At 37.5% G+C, this 23,596-nt stretch overlaps 1 protein-coding gene across 2 annotated transcripts in view; it reads right to left on the reverse strand.

Moving 5' to 3' along the window:
* STK32B (serine/threonine kinase 32B) overlaps positions 1-23,596 on the reverse strand; it is a 151,626-nt gene that overhangs the window by 14,104 nt on the left and 113,926 nt on the right. For both annotated transcript variants that reach the window (XM_079307148.1, XM_079307149.1), the window contains 5 exons: positions 15,232-15,335; positions 9,950-10,066; positions 8,737-8,862; positions 6,091-6,222; positions 5,259-5,323 (listed from right to left, as the gene is read on the reverse strand). In XM_079307148.1, coding sequence (XP_079163274.1) covers positions 5,259-5,323; positions 6,091-6,222; positions 8,737-8,862; positions 9,950-10,066; positions 15,232-15,335 — 544 coding nt within the window. The remainder of the gene's footprint in view (positions 1-5,258; positions 5,324-6,090; positions 6,223-8,736; positions 8,863-9,949; positions 10,067-15,231; positions 15,336-23,596) is intronic.

Here is a 23,596-nt window from a genome sequence, read left to right on the forward strand (position 1 = left end):
CATTCCCAAAGTTGGATGGTGAAATGTAGCCATTACTTGTTTGGGAAAACTTTGGCCATTTTTCCTGTAATATTTTCATAATTAGTTTCCAGAAGCTCATTACCCTTTCTGTTTGATTTTTTTCCCTCCATGAAACTGTGAAGGGAACAAATTATTGAAACAATGGCATTTGTATGACTCCTTTCTCCAAAGAAAGTGGATTTGAAGGTATACCTATAGAAAAATTACGAGTTTGGACCTGCTGTGCTCAGACTTTTAGGTAGTTTGGCTCACTAAGAAGAGACTGACATTTGGATTGGTAATTTTAAACCAGTAATAATAAGCAGGAATCAGAGGCAGAAGTGAAAGGGCACGTGTGAGCAAGCAACAGTTATTACTGCACAAACACAAACCAGGTTCAATCACATCCAGAAAATCACATCCAATTGCAAGAGCAATTTCCAAAAGCAGACATATCCATTACAAAAGGGAAAAGAAAGGTTCAGTGAAGAGTAGTGCAACCACTAGAAATGCTCAGAAAGAAATGGATTGGAACTGAATTAAGGTCAGCAGAAGAGACAAGAAAAGGGCTGCAGTCCCATCCAAAAAGCATTCAGATATCAGAAGGACTATGATAAATATCTCCAGAGACACTAAGTGACATAAAATAAGTACTAAGAAAAATACGTTCAAAGTACACTGCACATCATTATGAATATTCAATTTCAATCAAACTAAAATGAAAGAGGATACTCAGGGACTCTGGATTTGAATCTGAAAAGACAATTAGAAGGAAATAAAAAGAACTAAAATGAGAGACATAATAAATTTGATATAAAAAATGCAGAGAATATTAAGTAAACTTTTCATTTAGAATATGGAAAAAATCAGACAAAGGGATTTTAAGCATCATATTATGATTAAAATATGCTCCCTTAAGTTTTGCTGTTTATTTTGGAAACAGAGAGCTGTCTGTCCACCCTGAGCAGTTCAGGATCATTTATAAGAGAACAATAAATGATTGAATGGTAGGAATAATAGCAGGAAAAGGCAGAGTAATTGCTTCAATTTGTGGCAAATTTTTTAGTGTGCTAGCATGGGACAAATACGGAGAAGAGGAGTAAGGTGTAACAGTAGCTTAGGACAGAGAAAAGTCTATTCAGACCAGTGGGGACAAAACAGCTGAATATCATAACAATGCTACTGCAGCATATTAATATTAAGTAAAAAACCTCCAAATTCAAAATCACTAGCAATGTTTTGAATTTTTTTTGCTGGAATTATTAACAATATGGATATTTTCCTAATCAATTCATTGTATTTGTTGCAATCGTTTTACAGAATTCTAACCCATTTTCAAATATATTGGATGCATGAAATACATACTCAGTAAAATGTGGATGTTTGATTTTGCTTTCTTTAGCAGGTTGATAATTTTGATTAAGTTTATGACACATCTAACTGAAGGATTATTCTGCCTGAGAAGCAAATTTTCTTCTTTGTTTTCTCACATCTTCAATATTAAAGGCATCTTTCAGGGGGAAGAAGAGCCTCAGAAGCATAAAGGGTAAGAAATATTATTCCATTGCAAGCAAATATTTTGTCTTATTCTTAATTTCTGGTCATTTCAGGTTTCAGATATTCATAAAGAGATGTAGTTGTATGTGATGATCTGTTTAGTGATAACAGCATAAAAATAGCAAAATAATCTGTGCTGAACTTTTTAATTAAGTTACAAGCAAACAGTGTGGCTTTATCTGTACAATCTCCCCCACCACAAACACATACAAAATTTAATAACAAGGAAAACTTGAAAATGTAGCCTGCAGCTTCTAAATTATATCAAATTCTTGAAAAATTGCTGGCAAGTCTATGGGAATACACATTAAGATACTGCAAAATGTTTGGTGCTCTCTTTCTGGTTATAATAAAATATAAATGTACAGAAATGGAATTAAAACAAAAAAAATTATTTTGTCACAAAAAGGAGCCAAACATATCCCTGCAGCCTTCATAGATAATATTTTCAAGCTAATCGATGTATGGATCATTTGTATATCAGAGTTGATTTGGTTTATTTATTCATAACTAATAGACTACACTGACAGTTTTAAAAATAGAAAACAAATCCTGCAAAAGGACTTTCCTATGTTATTTTACTTCAGATCAGGGCAATGTGTGCCCCTCTCTTAAAGGTACTGGAAGATAATGTCACTGAGGACAGATGTCATATCAAAAGACAGCAGACAGACAGACAGACACACACACACTTTAATTTGTATCTCACATGCACTGAAATATTCAACAGAATATGTGCTCTGACCAGCATTGTGTAAGGGATACGAATCTTTTTCACTGTGTGCTGACACTCACTAACTTCATGTCTTTATCCATGAAACCCTTGTTTAAAACATCCCTACAAATACCAGTTTTCCATTATTTAAACACAGAAAGCAATAAAGAAAATGCGCACAATCTTTGTCTTAATTAATTGAAACTTTTAGCATACTTCAGTCTCTTCCACTGTGTTTACATTCTTTTTAACATAGTGAGTTTTTTCTCTACCTCTCCTGCTCCTCCTGCCTGCAATTGAAGAGATTCTCACAGTCTCCTGAGCTCCTTGACAAGTAAACAAGAATGAGACATTGCAAGATTTGCAGTGTCTGCTGTAGGATGAAAGACACACGTGGAAAAGAGGCAGAGTGTAGAACTACCAGAAAGGCATTCAGTAAATTCAGATTTTGCTTTTCATTGCAGATATTTCACAAGTACTGGATTGCAAGGTGTTATGGAACTGGAATGGTTAACTACACAAAATTAACTATGTATTAATTCCTGACTTTATGTTCCTTAGACGCATCTAAGATTTTTTCTTGAATCCTTTTAGTTTGGGGAGTCTCTTTTTTTTCCTTGAAAGACATGCTATTTTTTTTCCATCCTTTATTAGGATATCTGTAGTGTTTTGTGACACTGAAGTAAGCTGAACAGAAGGCTTAAGTAACTATAAAATGTAGATTTTTGCTGCTGAATATAATGAAGATCTAAGAAAATATGCAGATAGTTTCAATAGTTACTATATAGAGGAACATGGAAGAATATCAAAACATCTGGCTGCATTAATTTGAGGGTGATTTAAAGCCCTGCTTGGGATTGACACCTCACCTGATGATACAATCACATTTTATTGGGTATTATATTTGTAGGAACAAATGGTTCACGTCTTTCAGCATCTGCAGCTGCTCCTTGATGGGCCCTGTGGCTTTGGGAGCCCATGTAAGCCCAGCCTCAGCCTGTACATCCAGTCCTGAGGGCACAGAGGTCTGAGGAAACCCACCCTGAGTTCCTCTGGTGTGATGGCATCTGTGCCTGCCTTTGCTCCTGTTTCATTCTCATTAACCTGAATTCACTTTGCACTTCAAACATTTGACATCTGCTTCCCCCCTTCTTAACATTTCCTTCTTTCAAAAATATAACAGAAGTCTCTCTATGTCTTTCTTAAGCTATGATGCAATTTAAAAGAGAAACATTGTGATCTGTCTTTGGACAATGCAGGATCTTTTATAGGTCTATACTAAATATTCTTCCTTTACCTTGTCAAAGCAAATCAAGCAATGACCAAAACATTTTCTGGCTGAAGTGCCTGTGGTTTACCTTTTGCTTGCATTTTACTTGTAATTAATTTAAACTTTTTGATCTCTCACCAGCCTTTCAGAGTTCTTTATAGATTGTGTTGCTACTGCAGTTGTATATATGAAACAAATGAAAAAAAATTCCTCTGCATAAAAAGATTTAAGAATAACACAGTAAAGTAATGACAAGAGAAATTGTTCAAGGAAGTCAACATACCAGTGAGATTTTGAGTATCTTACTCAAATCTGGTGTTCTAACTTCCAAAAATTACTGCATATTGGATATACTTCATATATGACTCTACAGTAGATAGGAGACTAATATCTGGAAATTAAATACTTCATGAGCTTCTTTATACTTCATGATACTTTAATGAGCTTCTAGGAAACTCATTAAATTGATTAATCAATGTAATATTTTTCTAATCTTGTTGTTATGATCCTAATAATTTAAATTTTTGTGGGTTAAACTACAAAGTTCAAGCATTCCCTAGTTCAGCTGATTCTGAGAATCCACCAAGATGCTGCTGAAAACCTTCTATGAGCTGACTTGGTCTGGCTCCTCTTCTTTATGGCTTTTACAGAAACCAATGGCTTTCTTGGGCTAGGGATCATGCAAAATAACATGGAGAATCTGCTGGACCTTCCTTTTCTTTCTAATACCTTGCACTTTCTGTGAGCAGTCAGTATCAGTCATAGAAATGTCTCACAGATTGTAACAGGAAGAAGGGTGGATCATGGCATAATTTCCTGAATGCTATTGTGTGAACTGTGCAAAGCTGACAGTTTCATTCTCAGTTTTAATTACAGACACAGTAATTACCTGCATTGTATGCATTAAGTAAAACAGTCACAACTTTTTAAATTAATTTTTCATGTCTCGCAACTCTATTAGAAAGACTTGCATATATAATTAGGTCAAATAAAAACATGGATTACACTTGAATGAAATGTGATAATTTGACCAGAGACACAAACAACTGCATTGTTATGAGTTGTATCTGCTAATATTAATGGGTCGATAAAAATTGCAACTCAGATGCAGCAGCAGTAAATTATGAGAAATGCAGTGCATTAATTGAACAAGGAAGATTATTATATATTATTATTATATCCTTGGGAATCAGGCTTGTGCTTCTGTCAGCCCTGACTGACCCTTAGATTAGAAGTTCTTGCTTCGTGTCTGGTATAGATGTAATACTTAACTTTGTTGAACTTTTATTTATTTATTTTTTTTAATAATGGGGAAGTATAGGCAGTTTTCCAAGACTGCCAGAACAATGCTGTTCATATCATTAAAATTTCATGAGTTATGACTTCTCTTGGTTTTGTTTGAGTTATGAAAAAGCAGTATCCTTTATTGTATTCCTTTGCTTAATTACTGACAGTTTCTCTGGGGAGTTTCAGTAACGTTAACCTTATATTTCTATCATACTTTCATCACAAGGTCTTCTGCTTGCTTGCAGAGGTGCAAGAACTACAAAACCATCACTCCAGAGACTGTAAGAGGAAGAAATCAATGGAAATCCAGCCTTTTGGGCTCTGCTGCTGTGATCATTAATCACCTTCCCTTACACTGTGAGAAAAAAAAATAGTTCTCAATTTAATTTTAGTACTGAATGCTAAAGAGGCATTAAGAAATGCACTTACTTCTCTCTGTTGAATATGATGAATTCTTTCCTAACGGTTTCCAAGCACTGCTGCAGGTGTACGTTCTTTAAAAAACAGCATGAATAGGTTGATTAAAAAAGATGAGAAATCATAGACAAAAATCACAACAACACAAACAACACTGAACAAAAAGGCTCATGAATGAATGCTGTCAAGAGGCATTTCGAAGACTCTTTAAATTGGGCTGTGATAGCACAATCAATCTCATTCTTATGGAAGAAGTTCCCCACAAAGAATTCCTGAGGATTTTTACATCTGATAGCTCTAGGAAGAACAGCTTGCATGAACATTCGAAATCATTAGGAGTAGCAACATAATTTATAAACCTCACTGGAATGGTAATTCAAGTCTGGAAATTATTATTAATCTTGGTCCTCTTGACTGTTCATACAATGCATCTTTCTACATGGAACATATTAGTCAAGAGTGGAAGAGACAGCTTTAACATATTTATAAATAACAAGCCTTTTCACTGCATAGTTTTCATTTTTGTTAGTAGTAGAGAATAAATACTCTTTGGAACTATTTGTCCATGTGTGGGAAGTGTTTTTCGCAACTGGCAACACTTTTTCATACTTTAAATGAGCATCTGTGATAATCTTTAAAATTATTATAGCTTAAAATGCTGTTACTGTTGACTGAAATAAATGGTTGTGTTTCATCTTGCTTTGGAGACAATCTATGCAACGTATAAAATGACAGACAGAGAGGCTGAGTCTATTTCCAGAGGTGATAAAATACACATTAACTGAGTTTGCCTGTTAGACTGCAAACAAAATGCCACTGACTGCAGCCACAGTCCCCATCTTACCAGTGGGCAGGTTTCCTTAGCTCCATCTTTGGATTTGTTTTTGGCAAGTCGCTTTTTCTTTTTATGGAGAGGCTTGGACTCTAAAATCATTTCTTCGAGTTCAAATGTGGGATCACAGTTCAGTCTTCCTTTCTGGTACAAAAGGATTCAAAGTTACTCTTTGAAGCATCGCTGTGTTTTATTAATTTGCTTGGCAAATGTTAACAGCAGTAATAATGAACCAGCTCCTCAATCACATCTGTAAAATGAAAACTGTGTTTTTAGACCTGGAGTGATGCTCCAAGATTAAATAAGGGAGAGAAGATAAAAATCATATTATAAAGCAATTATAAAGAGTTAGATCTTCTTCCTAGTTATAAACAGATATATTCCTAGAGTGACTAAAGTTATGTTACCTCAGTGAGAGAAATTAATCTGTCCCAGGGTCTTCATCAGAATATCAGCTAGTGCTGTAGAGCATAAATGACACTGGTAATAGTGCAGAAAAGATGGAGAGTACCTCTAAGACCTTGTTGAAATCTGATTTTCTGAAGTGTTGCAGTAGATTCATTTACTTAGATGCTGTCCATGAGAACCAAGGAAGGACTGTTTTGGTTAGCAGCATTTACATAAAAAAGAGTTCACACTGTTATAGAATCCCAGGTTGGAAAAGATCTCAAGGATCATCTGGTCAAGCTTTCCTGGGCAAAACCAAAGTCCCCAGTCTGGACATGATGGCCCAACAATCTGTCCAGCTGAATCTTAAAAGTACAATTTTAGAGAATCTACCATTTTCATGGGCAGATTATTGAAATGGCTGATTGTTGTTGTGAAAAAATTGTGCTCTTGTGTTCCTCCAATTCCAATTGGAATCTTTCCAGGAGTAACTTACACCAAATACCCCTTATGTTTTCCACGTAAAAAGGGAGTCTCCATCTTTGTAGCTAACCTATAGGTAATGGGACAAGGTGATAAGGTCTCCCCTAATTCTCACCTCATTGTTTTTCCTGACACACTTGATCGACCAGGTGGAACAAACTCTGCAATATCAGACTCTGCATGGAAGAGTCTGGCAGAGCTTGTAATGGGACTTTCTGATTAATCTGAATGGAAAAACGAAACATTTTACTCCTATTTTCTCTCAAATGTAGAATGTTATTTTGCTTCACATGCAACAGATTTCCACTTAGTTTTATAGATGCCTGCCAAAACACAAATAAAGTGAATCCAAATGTGAAAAGAAAAGGTCTTTGCAGAGTCTGAGGAGTCTGAAACTCTTGGAACCCCACATATGTTGTATCTTTGGGTGTGGGGAACTGGATCTGCCTTATAAAACATTGTGTTGCAAAGTTTTCCATATGCTGATAGTTGTGGATTAAACTTTTAACTAGGAGTAGGAAGTGTAAATAATCAGTTGAGTTTTGCTTGAGAAGCAAAGCCACACCTCTCATATCTCCAAGAGCAGCCCTTAACTTGGGAGAAGAAAAAGAGAAAAGTCAGTCTCTGTTCATCCTGTAGATCCACACAGCAGGAGAATGGAGTCCACCAGACCAGGAGGGATCTTTGTTCTGCATAGCTGTGCTTGGGACAGAGACCTGAGGGTGTGGGGGAGGATCCTGGCATGGCACAGAAATTATTCCAGCTGCATGGACATCAAGTAGGAGTGACACAGTCATGGCCTGGCAGATAGGACAGTCACCTCTCCAGCTTTTCTCTTGCACTGGGATTGAGCTGCAAAGGGAAAGGGAGGAATTTCCCCGCAGGTGAACATTGCTCTGGAGTGCCTGTAAGAGGGACCTGCCCTTCCCTTCTCCTGTTGTGCTTGTTTCCTGCTGTGTTCCTGGTCTTTCTCCCTGAGACACCCTGCTTGCCCACCCACAGCTTTATTCTCCTGCAGGATGCTGCTTCCAGAGAGGCTCTGGTCAGGTGGAAGGAGCCCAGCAAACATGGGGAGCAGTCTTGGCAACACACCTGGCTACCCTTGCTCCATTAGGTAATGCTCTCTCCCCTTCAGCTTCTGAAGGGCTGGATCCTGTCCCCATCAGGTTTGTCATGAACTCTAATGTGCACCTGGATGAAGACAGGGTCTACCTATTCTACCTTCCTCATCTTTATTTAAAATTGCATAAATAAAATCGAACCTGAAACAAACCTTGGTCTGCTATAAAAAAAAACGGGACCACAGTAAAAGAGAAACCACTAGATTCCCTCACAGAATCGGAATGTTTTCTTGTAAGAAACTGTCACAAAGGAAATAGGTCAGCCCTTTGGAACACTATTTTTTAAGTGAAAAAGTAACAGCATAGTGGGATCTTAAAAGGCTTTACAAAGGTTATTCAAATGTCTAACTTTCCCAGACACAACAGTCTTGTTGGTATTCTTTGTCTCAGAGTTAACTCTGACAATGATTTGCTCTAACAGCTGAAATGCAAAGTCAGGAAAAAGTTTTCTTTTATTTGAAAAGGAACAAAAAGTGAACCAAGGTTAATTAGGTTTTTTTGTGATCTATTGAAATGGGATGAATTTTCCCTCAGCTGTGACTGAGTAAATGAAAGTAGAATCCAAAGCGAATCACTGAAGAGCAATAAATACAAGCATCAACAAGTAAAACAGCAGTGATAATTGAAGTCAGAATTTACAAACTATTCACCTGGAATATCGACTTACGTTAGGAACAAAGCCTGGGGTCACAGCTTTCTCTAGAACAGCATCCCAGTTGACATCAGCTAGGTATGGAGAGTTTTGGATGTCTGCAAGGCTTGACAGGCGGCACTCGGGGTCCTTGGTGAGCAGCTGTGATCAAGCACAGGGCAATTTACAAGGGACTGGATGCCACATACAAGAGTAATAAATTGTATGATACATATTTGAAGTAAGAAAAACAGCTAGGAAATCTTCTAATACATGCTAGAAGTCTCAATTTAAAAAAAAATATTAAAAGTAATAACTCATAGGATATGAGTACAGTTTAATGCCACCAGATGGCTGTTGCAGGCATGAAGTACATAAATGTATTAGCAACAAAAGTCTGCTTGCAAATATGCAAGAGCCCATGAGAAATGAAACATCACAGATCAATGCCACCCAACAATTTGTATTTTCTCTTTAATTTTTTGGAAGCTGAGCATCCCGGCAGCAATTAAAATTAACCACCTCACTGCTCTATCTATTCAAAACAAGATTCTAATTGCTGCAAAAAGATGTATTTTTTATTACTCTATTCAGACATGCACAAATATTTCCTGTTCAAGTATCAGTATTGATGATCTGAAATACCTAAAAGGGACAGATTATCTTTGCAGTGTGGCCAGACAATTAAAGCCAACATAACACTGTGATTTTAGAAAGAAAACTATTTTTAGGGTTGGATGCATTCAGAAGGAGCCCTGCCCTGTAGCTTAGTGATGTTTACACCAAAGTGGCTCAACTTTTGTTGTTGCAACTATAGCAACATGGAACAGGAAGAGATACAGCCAGTTTAATTTCTGATCTCCCTGTCTGAAAACTGCAGCAGAAATTCAGAGGGCAGAGTGGTCCTTCCTTCCATATATCCACAGCTGGGGGGAAATGGGGCCAGGGCACAGACAAGGAATTACTGATCCCCAAAATTTTACTATCACTAGTGAATCAGCTTTAAAATAAAAGAAAAATTAAATTTTTGCTTCTCTAAAGCCTTGGAAAGCCCAATTCTAAGCCTAAGAATGCTGCACCTACTGCAGAGAAAACACCATACCACTCACTTTCATAACAGCCTAGAAATAAGCTCTGCTCTCTTATCCTTGAAATGTTGGCTACCTAATGTGTGTGTTTGATGCCTTTTCCAGTGTTGGAGAGGCTTTTGGCAGGGAACAGAGGGCAGAAGGTGTTTGTGCTTTCTTACCTTTTTCAGTAGTGCTATCATGCCCTTGGACCACGTGGATGAGTAGTGAACTCTTTCCATCTTGAACATGTTGAGTATCTCATCAATGGGGGTGGCTGAATGAATTTCATAGGGCCTCTGGGATAAAGTTAACTCAATATCAAGTTAGCAAGAATGGATAACAGAGTGCAGACTATTCACATTTTCCTGAGTTCAGTATTTTTTATCTTGAAAATATCAAAACCACAAAAACATCTTGTAACAATTTGGAGTCTAATCCTGTGTGTGTGTGCTTTTCTTTGGTTGTAATGAATGTAATTACTCATAGATGCATTTCCTCTGCAAATTTTTCTCTCATAAAAGGAAGCATCAGTTCAAATGAGATGAATAAATATTTTTGTTCCTGGGGCATTCTATGTGAAATGTGGATTGTTTACTATTTTTTGCTTGTAATAAAAGTGATCAGTTCTTGTGACCTAAACCAAAAAAATAAAAAAGAGGTGGCAGAAAGGAGCTTTGTCATCCTAATTTTACTGAGCAGTAAATAAAGAAACTAAAAAACCCTTACAAAAGTCTGTGTCAGAATCACAGTAGAAAAAGAAGACTCCAAATTCCAATCCTTTTTTCATGAAGCTTTTTTTTTAAAATCCAAAATAAACACTACATGGAACAGCTGCCATGTGTTTGCAGTGCGTGAATTCTTCTATAGATGAAGAAGAGCTCTGGTCTTTGCAGTGCTTTTTTCATGAAGCTTTTTTCTCTGATTCATCTTTTATTGCATGCAGAATTTGGAAATAAAGTACTACATATAAATTTATATTCTTGTTATTTTCTTGTTACGAGTGCATACTTGAATGTTTGAAGCAAGTTGTTATAATTATACTTAATGCATTTTTATAAACAAGGACAGAGAGTGGATTGCTTGTGAATTAAGTTGTACCCAGCAGGTGATAAATATGTGATATGAGATCTGCAGCTAAATGCCATCCTAGCAGCAGTGTGCAAATTAATGTATCATAATTCATAAACAACACAGAGTTACCTATTAATCCAATATCCTGAACAGCAAAGGGCAGAAGCTCATTACCTTGACTAAGAACTGAATCATCCTTTGACTTGTGCTAGTATTGATGCCTTAAGTTTTAGCTTTCATATTTTCCAGATTCTGAACTGCATTAATATGTAACTTTGAACTTCATATAAAGCATTAGCAAGCTCTCTTCACAGTTTAGTTAAACAAAACAATCCTTTTCCAGCCTGAGAGCCAAGGACAGCTTTGCAGTTTGAGGGCCAAAAGTGTAAACAGCAGCAAATTGAGGAGAGCAGTCTGGGAGGATGGGACCTGAAGCTGTAACTGGACTTTAACTCCAATATCCTTTTCCAGCCTGAGAGCCAAGGACAGCTTTGCAGTTTGAGGGCCAAAAGTGTAAACAGCAGCAAATTGAGGAGAGCAGTCTGGGAGGATGGGACCTGAAGCTGTAACTGGACTTTAACTCCAACTTATAAAAGTGTGAAAACTCATTAGTGGTCACCCATCTTGGGTGTAGCCTCAGTCAGGCTCTTGTACTGCCCAAGGTGTATCCTTTGAAGCCTTTTAAAAAATACCTACTTTATTCCTTTAGCACTGCCCAGCCTCTGTTCCAGGTCAGCCTCCCAAAGCATCATTATGTTACTGGTAGAAGGTTATAATTTAAGAATTTTTCTAGGTGTTAGTTATCTAATCTGTCAAGGAATTGGAGTCACTCTCCATGAAGACCCAGCACATATTCTTATTCTGGGAAGATTAATGCACATATTTAACTTTCATGTGTAGGAAACCAAGTACATTTAAAGGCACTGGGGTGTTCTAAAAATAAATTAAAGGATCTAAATCTTTTTGCTTTGATTCACATTTGGTTAGCCCATTGTCATTTAGCTATAGCATGTCCATATGAATTCAACAGGACCTAAATGTCTGCTTTAAACACATAATTTTCCTGAATTGGGATCAAAATTGTCATTGGAAATAGGCTGTCATATGCTTTTCCCTACAAGTGGTAATACTGCCATAAAACAGTTATTAAAAATGAAACTTTTACATGCTTTTTGTCACCTAGAAGAAACCTACTGCTGACAGGTTATTGATCACGTTGTTACATCAAGTTAAGTTAAATGACTTAACTTGATATAACAACATGATCAATGGGATCACTGAGACAGAATGTACACCAATTGTTGAAAAAAGCAATTAACTTTAAAATATAAGGAGTTATGAATCATTAAATGTTTTTCTGTTGAGGATGTTCCTACCCATGCCTTTTTTCTGACAGAAAAATCCCCTAAGTTTACCTTATTTTCAAGATTAGCCTTCTAAAAATCTTCTTTTTTTGAGATTTGCAGTGATTTAAAATATTTATATTAATTAATTCAAACTATAAATGGCCATTATAAATTTAGTCTTTTGGGGCTCTTCATACCTCTATCTCCCCTGTTTTTTAGCTATTCAATCCACTCAAGGGTCCCATCTCTTCAGTTATATTTTGTGGAAAAATAAAATAAAATCTGGTTTGCTTTTGTTCAGGGCTTAATCAAAGTTTGTTGTTAATTGTTCTCATAGCAGTAAAAGTCAGAATCTGGGAATTCCACCTACAAGTCATTCCTTTAATTTGTCCCTACTGAGTTCATGGTATATACATTTATTGTAGCATTTTAGCAATTGTCTATAGCTCAGGAACTGACTGACATGTGTCATGGTTTGCATCATACAGTTTAATCACAGTTTAATTTCATGGACTTTATGAAAAGATGCAAAACTGTATAAATTTGCTATTTTTCTTGATAGCTTTTTTATCAGCAGCTGATAAGGAGAACTTATTGAGAAATGTTAGCTGTGCTATGGGTGACCAAAAAATGGTGCAGAAAGCTCTGTACTGGACACGACATGCTCCTGTATCTACAGCTCATTCCAAGCAGAACATGCTTTTGGCTGCCCAGCAGTGGGAAATTAGAAAAGGCTGGAATGCCTTGAGCACCCTGAACACAGAGGCAAATAAAAACACAAATTCAGGTCAATGGAAAACAACCCATTTTTACTAATTTTTCTTTTACTTATCACCTCTTGAATTCAGGCTGTCAGCATCATAGGCTAGGAACTGCTCTGAGGTTGAGAGTCAAATTTGTGATGTTTCTTATTTCTAATGCTCCTTCCTTTCTTGCTTGCTGCCTGTCCCATGCAGCAGCACACCCCAGCTCCAGCTGCAGGGAGCCCTGTGTGCTGTGGCTCAGTGTCCTGTGCTCTGTGTCCTGTGGCTCTGTCTCCTGTGTTCAGTGTCCTGTGCTCTGTGTCCTGTGCTCTGTGCCCTGTGCCTCTGTCTCCTGTGCTCTGTGTCCTGTGCTCTGTGCCCTGTGGTTCTCTGTCCTGGTGCTCACTGTCCTGTGCCTCTGCCCCGTGCCACAGCCTCCTCTTTGCCCAGGGATGCTGCTGCTGCTGGGTGGGTTTCTCCCATGCTCTTGGGGGCACTGGGGCAGTTCCCTGCTGCTGGACAGGGAGCTGTGGGATCCTGGAGGAGCAGGGGCAGTGTGCCTGCAGGTTCAGCTTGCAGCCTTGTGTGCAAACTGTGCCTTCATGGCCATCAGCTGCTGCAGCAGATGGGGTTTGGATCGCTGCTTTTGAGAAAGCAAAGTGCCCGAGGTCAAGCACATCCCCTCAACCCACTTCTACTTCTCTTGTCATCATTCATGTCAATTTAGGCCTTGTCTAGACTAGGAAAGTGTAGAAAATATAACCTTTTCCTTGTCCTTACAGTGGTGTGGGCTGCCAAGCCATCCTCTGGCTGCTCAGTGGCCAAGAGCTGCTCTTCAGGAGAAAACAAGCAGCTGACTTGGGTCACTTGGGCAGGTTTAGGTGGTAATGTTTTTATTTTAAAAAAAGCTAACAAAAAGTTGATTCAGTCTCTACTTTGTTTTGTTTGTAGCCAGACTGATTAATTCAGGAAAGACTGTATGGATCTTGGCAAATGGATATCCTCCTATATGATTTTTAATTTATTGAAGTGAATTTGTCACCTCAAAGTGATTTTTGTGATTAGTCAGCTTTCACCAACAATCATTTATTGCTCTCCTTTCTTGGAGACACTCACTGGTGAAAGGGTTGATTTAAAACCATCAAGATGTTCTCTCAATTCTATAAGTGCAGCTAAACTACAATCTGTGGCTAGAATTGAGGATGTGTTATGCTTATCACTGCCAGACTTCAACTTCTCCATTCCAGGAAGAATGGCAGTCTAAAAACTCCCGAAGGTTTGAGAATTATGGGAGAGAAAAACTGATAATAATTGTTAGTTTGGTGTTTTTTGTTAAGAAAGGTGTTTAATACTCCCCTAGTTTGAGACATGAAACAATCTTTGCATGGGAGAGATCTTTGTCTCAGGAGCATGACTTTTGTTATTTCTATGGAAATAAAACAATAGGTTAGGCCTTTAAAAATGTAGCTTCTGAAGTATCAATATGCAGACATTCTGAAACTAAATTTTCCATTTAAAAGTAGGAATAATGATTATTCTTTATTTCTATTTTCCTTTATCTGTCATCCTATATGGAATTGCGAGATCTTTGTGGGATGGATTGTCTGGCAACACAAGGTAGCAGAACTGTGTTAGTGTCATAATATAAAAAAGCACACTGCAATGCAATAAAATCCCCTTTCCAGAACAGGAATGAAAAATAATTTTAAAAACCCCAAACAGCTGCTTCAGCTACGTCATCATCCTGAAATAGTACCTTAATTACTGTTTTCCATGGGGAATAGTAAATATTTAAGCAACTGACTGAAATCCTTTGAACCAAAATGGAATTTTCCATTATCTTCTGTGATATTCAACCATGCTCAATAAGATTTTTCATTAAGCTTATTCACATAATTGATTAGATAAGAAACAAATGCACTGGCAGATAAGCATTTTCTGTAGTTTGGCCAAGCATCTTAGGATATTACATTATATCTCTTATGGCATTAAGAGAATCAAAGATATAATAGAGTCTAAAGTAAGTCAACTTATATTTGAAAAAAAACCAAACATTGTTTGCAATTCAGCATTATAAAGAAGCCATTAAACATTAGGCCTTCCCTTAGCCAAACTGAGACAAATTTTCATAATGCATTTATGTATGGGTGAAACTCCCAAGAGTGTTTTCAGCTGGGGAAGAACCAGGACAGAATTCCTGACCTGGGCTTTGTACACTCAAACTTCATCCTGAAGAGTGTACTCAGGGGCACTACAAAATTGGTATTTTTGTTAGAGAACAACAAACTCCATCATTCTTACCCAGCCCCTCAGTAATTCATACGCTGTAATTCCTAGTGACCACCAGTCTACTGGGTATGAGTATCCTGGACCTCCATCCATAAAAGCCTGGAACACTTCTGGAGCTAAAATAGTAAATCAAATAGAACAAAAAAACATTTCATTAAGGTTAGACTATGGGTATTATTGCACAGCTGAAAAATTAATACTCAACAAACTGTACTCAAAAAACTGGAATTAGATTTGGAAGCACAGCATTTTCAGAGTGTAGTTTCAGTGCCTTGTTTTACTGATAACAAGCAAACTTTGCCAGTCAGGGTATTTAAAAAGTTAGTAATGTTGTATATTAATTCTTACCTGGTTAATTTAAGTTTTAAGTTATGTGAATAAAATAAGTAATAGGAAGGGAACTCTTGGTCTGAAGTGTGACTTAGAACATTTAGGGTAATGGAAACATTTTAAGGGAAAAATATCTGCAAGTGAGGTGATTCTTCATGATTGATGAAGGTGTTGAATGTGGTAAATCTCATCCGTATTCTACATATGGATGGAAATAATCAGGCAGGTTTTAAAGGTATTCAACATAGGAAAGTGGTACTTAAATAGAAATCCTGACACTGATGTTATGATGTGAGAAAATGTCACAACTGGAAGAAAACACTGTCAATGAAGTCATGACTTCCATAAAAATAACTTCTGTGGAGGAAAAGAAAATGTGTATTTCAAAACAAGGATTCACTTGGTCTGATTTCATGAAAAAACCTGTACTAAATCATGCTACTGCAATTTCTTCAGAAAACCAGATATAAGTAAAAGTGGATATGAAATGAAATGAAATGAAATGAAATGAAATGAAATGAAATGAAATGAAATGAAATGAAAAGAAAACTTGGTCATGCTTAGTTATGATTTGACAGCAGTATCTCAGTACACTTTGTGAAAACAGAACTTTCACTGGAGATTTTTCTAAATAACAGTGTCCCCAGCCATAACATCATGCTAGATTACAATTACCATGTGAGCCTCTTCTGGCCATGATACCAAGTCTAATGCACCACATCACCCCTTATTACCATGGCTTCACTTTGTGGTGTGCACACTGCAGTGAATGATGCAGTCTGGTCACACTCCTGACCAGCAGTTTGGGAGCTGATGGCATTTAGAGAAGCATCTTTAATAAATGGAAAGGCCTTTTATTTCAATTCCATTTAGTGGAGTTTTTGCAGTCCTTGCATTATGGATGGCAACCTAATAATCTGCAACTCCAGACCTGACTTCAGAAAGTCTTCAAGAGCCAAGTATAATAGAAGATTTTAGCATTCATTCATTGAATAAAAAGCAGTGAAGGCATGAAAGTGGTCTTATACTCTTTGACCAGCAGGACCTTGTCTAAATATGTTTGGTATGAGATCTGCAGGCACCTAAATAAACATTTTTTCTGGAATACATATTTTTGGAGAATAGATGACCAGTGGATTTCTAGCAGAGGAAAACTTGTGCTGTGATCCAGTATGACATAAACCAACAATGCCATAAAAGTCATTACACTGAATTAACTCTGTCTCACCTCCAGGTGACACAGCTTCCCTTGGCATGCTGTGTCTTCATGTGTATTTCAACTCTTATTTGCATGCTGCTGGTGTGTAGGCACATCTTACAGGTGTGCAGTCTATCAGATAGGGGGTGAGAACATAAGCAGGATTTTTTTATTACTTTAGTGGATCGATGTATTTAAATTGCACATCAGGCACCAAGATCATATTTGGAATATCACCATAGGAACCTTGTAGTGAAGGTTTGCTTGATTCAGCCCCATTTGTTATGGTTTTTGCCCACCACTCCTAGATGATGTACAATATCTCATTACAGAAAATAGCCTTTTGGCATTTTTACTGAGCCATGCAGGTATAATACCAGTTTCACTATTTCTTTTATAGCTTTAACATTTCAATAACAAGACAGATCACTATCTGATTTCTGTGAGATAGAGGTACTTTATTGATGTAACCTATGACATTGCCAGAACGGTGCAGCTGTTTTGCTAATTTAATGATCGAGCTATTGACTTATATTTTATTATTTTATTAATTATATTATATTTATTTTAATTTAATTTAATGTGATTTTGTTTTATTTTATTGTTCTAAAATCCTCAAGGTCAACTCATCCTACATTAAGCAGATCAGCAGAAAATGCTTTCTTTTGCCCTGGAGTTTTGAAGCTGTTTTCTCACCTTAAGCTGATGGCATTTTTAGGTCAGAGCAGTTAAGGTCCCGATTTTTAAAGCAGACAGCCCCCTTTTTCCCACTTTAACAGCATTATTTTCAGTCCAGCTGGAATGCCTGTCTGCATTCCATCAGCTCCAGTGAAGCAGTTGCAAACACTCTCTTCCCATGAGGGGGGGACTGGCAGAAGGTGCAATTTGATTTGCAGAGTCCCATATACAGGGTTTTTTTCTCAGGGTGAAATCTCAACCAAGTTGAAGCCAAAAGACCTTTCTCTAGTTTGACAGGGCTGTTAAATACCCATTTCACACTAAGCTTGTGCTTAAAGTGTCTAAAAGTCTCTTTGAACAGAGACATTAGGTGCTGATGAAGGGCTCCAGGCTGTGTGCAGACTTCTGGAGTTTGCCTGCTCATTCAGAAACAGAGCATGATCTTACAGAAAGACAGCAGACCCTCCAAGTCATGGAATTAGCCAAGCTCTGAAGAATTAGAGCTATGAAATATAGGACATATTATTGTGTTTTGCTGAAATAAAAACCTATGCCTGGAGAACAAATTCAGAGTGCAAATTGGTTAGGGTAAAAGCAAATAAAAACTCTGAAAGGAAAGATGAAATTCTGCATTGATTTTCTTTAACATTGTTACTTAAATAGACTACCTGTAATCTTTTAAAATTTGAATTTGATCCCAGGGTCATCTTGGGCAGCCATCCTGCAGCCTGCTCTGGGTAGATTCTTCCAAAGGATGATCAGATTTGAGCTTACCAGCTTGGAGCAAGGGCAACAGCTGTGCTGTGTGCAACCCTTGTGAACATATCCTCTCTTTCCATCACAGATTTAGGATGAGAATAATTCGTCTTTTACCCCCATGCATCTACATAGGCAGAAGTATTCTGCCTTCAAGAGTTTGTGTGAACAAGAGTGAGTACCTGCAAGAACAACAGTTTCATATCTTTCTTCTTTAGCAGTTCCCACTGAACAAAGGCTTTTTCAGGAAAATAAATGGGTTTAATATTGGGTTTGATCTTGCAGTTTGTTTTGGCCAAGAGCTGTAGTTACAATCACATGCACTTAGGGGAAAGGCAGTGGATGCTTGAGCAGCAGAAGCTCAGCTTTTAAACAGTGAAGATAAATCAAGCAATAGCAAGTCTAGCAGCAAGAGTGAATTCAAAGAGAAGTGTTGCAACTGGTAGATCCCACAGGTCCTCACACCTCTCCCTGACCCAATTTCTTTGATGTGATGGAGAACTGCATATTCCTGGAGCTGCCTGAAGAATGACTCAACATCAGGAACCTGCTCCAGCCTTGCTGCTCACCTGCTTTGAGCAGGGGTGGAGTGGAGGTTCCTGGGGGCACCACAAGGCACCCCACAATCCTGTGATCCTACTGAAGCAGCAAGCTCCTCTCAGCACATCTGAGTGGGGTGACAGGGGCCAGAAAGACTCAGTAGGATCTTTGCAGCTTCTTCCTCTTGGCAGTCATCATGAACTGCATTGGCTCTTTACCTGTGCTCAGATGCTCAGCTCCTGGAAAACCTATCAGCCAAAGTATCAGAAACTTTTAGAAGTCTGGAACTCAGAGGCAATGCAGTCTTTTTGTGTGGGTTATTGCTTTCCATGTTTCTCAAAGTGTTATCTGACACCTTTCAGGCAACTTTTTGGAAATGACAAAGAAATAACCTTTAAATACCAATGCCATTCCAACATGGGACATCTGTACTAGCTTTAACAGAGCAAATAAAATAGAAATGTCTCTTTGTCTTATATAGTAATGAGTAATCCCACATACTAACTTTGGCAATTAGCCAAGCTCAAAATCCTTCTATTGTTTCTTTCCTGCATTTATATTTTTCTCTTAATAATACACTTTCATTATGTTATTGCTTACCTGATTTACTTTCTTGAAAAGTTATATAAATGAATCCACATTTGTACTGTATTTTGTGCTACAGTGCATTTCTTGTTTGTCCCCAGTACAAGCTTCCGGTCAATACTTTTTTCCAACTAATAAATTAAAATAAATCCTGTCCAGATATTTATTTCTTTTGCATTGTACCTTTTTAATAATGCCATACTACTGCACACTGTAGGAAGTAAATAAATGGTTATTTCTCTCTAAAACAAAACCATACTAGAGGACAGCATATGAACAAATTGAATGTGAAAGCAAATCTAGTGGGTCTTTATCTATCCCAGAAGCAATGGCATACTGGGATATCCTTAACCCTGCTCTGTAGGTTTGTGCAAAAGGCAGTAATTTCTGACAAATTTATTAATGTATATAACAATCCACTGGAATTTTCATACCAATCATATGATCTGCAATGTGAATTTTGTATGAGATGATGCATCTCATCTTGTATACATATTTTATAGAGATCTGTAACAAAAATAAAGTTATACAGAAGGAAATTTTATGTAGCTGGTTGGTAATTATCTACCTCTATTTGTGGAAAGACATTAATATCTAACAACATGATTCATGAGCTTGAAATAAAAGAGAACATCAATGTAAATGCAAATAATGCTAAACAGAATTTTCACTATTTTTTCCTATTGTAAAAGTCCATTTTGTACAAAGAATAAAATGTTTTAAGTAGAGTTTCAGAAAATCTGCTGAGTATTCATTGGTATCACAACTTTATAAATTTTAAGTGCTCTGGAATTCAGACTATTTTTAATTTGTTGCTCAAAGGTGAGTTTGAAATGCTGTCTGTGATAAAATGATCAATTTGAGGTCTGTCTCTTGGTATGGTTGGCAAACAGAATAACTGCTATTATTTCTGATGGAGCATCTATGTACTAACTAATCAGTTTATTCAAGCAATAACTTGCAAGTCAGTCTTGCAAGATGGATTATTGTAAGGAGCTGACTCTCCATGAAAAGCTAAATGTTGCCAATGACATCATCAGTTCCTGCACAGTGTCCAGTGCCAGTGTTTCAATATGAGAAACTGAAAATGAGCAACCAAGAAAACCCTAGTGTTTTTGTCTTTTTTTCCTCCGTTTTTTTTTTTTTTTTTTTTTTTTTAAATGATCCAGTTCAGGTGGGTATGCCCAAAACATTTCTTAAGAATGAAATCCCTGACATTGCTCCTGCAGCTGTCTATCAACAGCTCTCTGATGTCTGTTTGCATCTCAGCAGAGACACTACATGTCAGTCAGAGGAATCAGAGGTTTGTGGTTTACTAGGGGGGGTTGCAAAGCAACACACTCTGCTGAAGACATTGCAGCAAAACGTGCTGCAAATACTTCAGTGGTGTGGGTTTTATTGCAATGCCCAAATTTCAGATTAGAAAATGCATTCCAGTGTCATTAACTGAGATTCAGCATTATATCACACAGGCAGGTATCATTCTCCTTCCACATATTAGTCCCTGATCCTGGGAATAAATTGGTATATACGCATATATACAATACATACAGCATAAGCAATATTTTGATTGATTAACACAAGACAAGCTGTTATAAGGTTAGATGTTTGCAAATTTTAAATGTGTGAATGATGATGTATAGAACACATTTATAGTTTCACCGTGCTGAATCAGGTTTAAGGCATGACAGATTGAGCTGAATAAAAAATTAACTTGATTTTTGGAATAATATTCCAAGAACCTTGGACTGAGATGTTTAAGTGAAATGCTAATTGCTTTCGTAGCACTGTGATGAAAAAATATTAATTTTCACTTTCCCCTGAGAAGTAAATTCAGGAGTCAGTAATTTTTTTGGATCATGGTTTAAATAGAAAACAGAAAACAAACTAGAATAATGACCAGTGATCTATCCAGAGTAGAAGCTGTTTCAAGAACAAAATAGAAGAAAACAGCTTTCTTCTCCCTGAATATAAATGTGGATTTGGTAAACTGTCAATTTACCTCCTAGTGTTTACTTTCTTGTGTCCTAAAAAGGTCTAAATTATAATGGTCAGCCTTCTGACTCAGAGCTTTAGAATAGCCAGCTGCTAACTTCTATTTTATAAAGCAAAATGCTGCTTAAAGTCTGGGCACACTGGGATGGCAATTTTCTGGCATGAGGTTTATACTTGTTATAGCCATGTAACTGATTTTGCACCATTATTCACATTATACACCTCAATAGTTTTAATACTCATATTTAATGCAATTATTCAATCAAAGTAAATAATTTAGATACCATTACCTGAAAACAGACATGGCATTTAGAATGCCTTATTAGTTTTCCATATGGCCATATAACCTCTCCTGCCCTTATTCAGCATGCTATCCTCATACAACCCTCTGCTTTACTCAACCACTGAACAGAACTCACTTCTTGACCTTGCACAGAGAAGCCCTTAGTGGCTGAACATCTGGATCAGCCTCAGAGATTTGAATAACCTCGAGTTGCTGCCCCAATTGAAAGAAAGCCCAGCAGCAATGAGCATGTCGTGGTCTCCCTTATTGAACAGGAAATTGTACACAACCACCTTTGTTACTCCATAGAAAAGCTCACAGTGGCTGCAGGGCCAGTTTTTCTAGCAATTTTTAGAAGAGGTTTTGTCCAAAAATATCTATTTGGAAGATTGTCCCAGTGTATAGACAGCAGCTGTTCTGCCCAGTACTGAAATTAGCAGGTCTGCATAACTGGGGATTTTCAGGACAGATTGTACCTGACACACCAGGACTGTTCCATGCTCCTGCACCACATACTCCCATCAGGTTAGAAAATATCTTGGCATCAGTTTGTGCATGTAAACACCTGGGGGGGTTGGCCTGACCAAAATCCAGGAGTTATCCAGGGGGCAGAAGGGCCCTGCTGGAGCTTCTGCTCCCCCCAGATCTGCCTGCAGAGCTCCACAGCACACCTGGCCCTTTCAGACAGGTAATAAATAAATAAACAAACAAATCAACAAATAAAAAGCCCAAACCAAAATGCCTCTTGAACTCGGAGTGGGGTATTTATTAACTGAAATAGTCAAAGAAATTATTATATCAGTAATTTTACTGAAAGATCTTGAAGGATGGTAGCAGGTCAGAGACCACAACGAGGTGAAGAGCAGCTGGAGGTAATAACTTCTTTCTTGATCTCCTGAGGTTCCTCAGCTGCTTATGTTCCTACTCTTTGGTTCCACAGAATACCAAACCAAAGCCTGAATGCCTGCTCACAGCTCAGTGTTTAATCCCTTCAGCCATGTAGCTCCTAGCACGAGCTGAAAATCCCATCAGTGTGGGGAGTGTTTATTTCAGCACCTCAAAGTCTCACACAGCCACTCTTAGTTCTTGCTTATCAGAGCAAACAGAAGCCTCTCTTGTCATGCTGACACCATGAGATTTCCCTGGGATCAAAAGGTCAGGTAATGACATGACCAGAGAAACTCTGCAGTCAAAGCCCCTGTAGGGTAAAAGCAGGATTTTTAAAAACCTAAACAAGCCTTAGCTGCATTCAAAATGCAATGAGCTGCAAAACAGTATTTAATTTCAGAGCACTGTTTAATATGAGTGCAAGAAAGACCAAAGATTGACCACTTTTGAAAACTCAACTCAAAATTTTCCCTGCTGTATTTTAAGCCTCTGAGGAACAAATTAAAATAGGCTAATTTTTTCTATGTGAAAGGTTTATATCAGGACATCCACTGCTTTCCTTTGAGTTCAATAATACACCTACACAGTATTAATTAATAAATATGGATGACTCATACATTTAGAAGTTCGGTGGACCAGTGTAAATCCACAATCCTCTGATAATGTAATTCTTCACCATGAGAGCAGCCTATGAAAGGAGCTGTGAAAACCTGAGATAACAAGCTGTGAGATAGGAATGGGGTAGCTGAAACCTTTCACATAATTTATGACTGATTTTATTGACTTTGGATTTCTGTCAGGTGGGTGTATTTGTGTAATAAAATGTATTTTATTGGTTTGATTTGAGGTAAAGTCACAGTGCATCGTCTAAATATTTTCAGTCTCTGCTGAGAAAAACATCAGACTCTGCTAGTCCCCCCAAACCCTCCTATCACTTAAACCAAAAGCTCCCAAAAAACCAAAACAAAAATAAGCAACAGCTACAAAACCACACCAATAAAAAAAAACACATAAAAAAGAAAGGTGACACCTGTCATGTTTTCTAAATGTGTTTTACTGTTTAACTTTTGGGTTTGTAGCTGAGCACTCTTTCAGGGTAGAGGACTATCACTGCAGATGGGTGC

Source organism: Erithacus rubecula, assembly GCF_903797595.1.
Source record: "Erithacus rubecula genome assembly, chromosome: 5".
Classification (NCBI taxonomy): Eukaryota; Metazoa; Chordata; class Aves; order Passeriformes; family Muscicapidae; genus Erithacus; species Erithacus rubecula.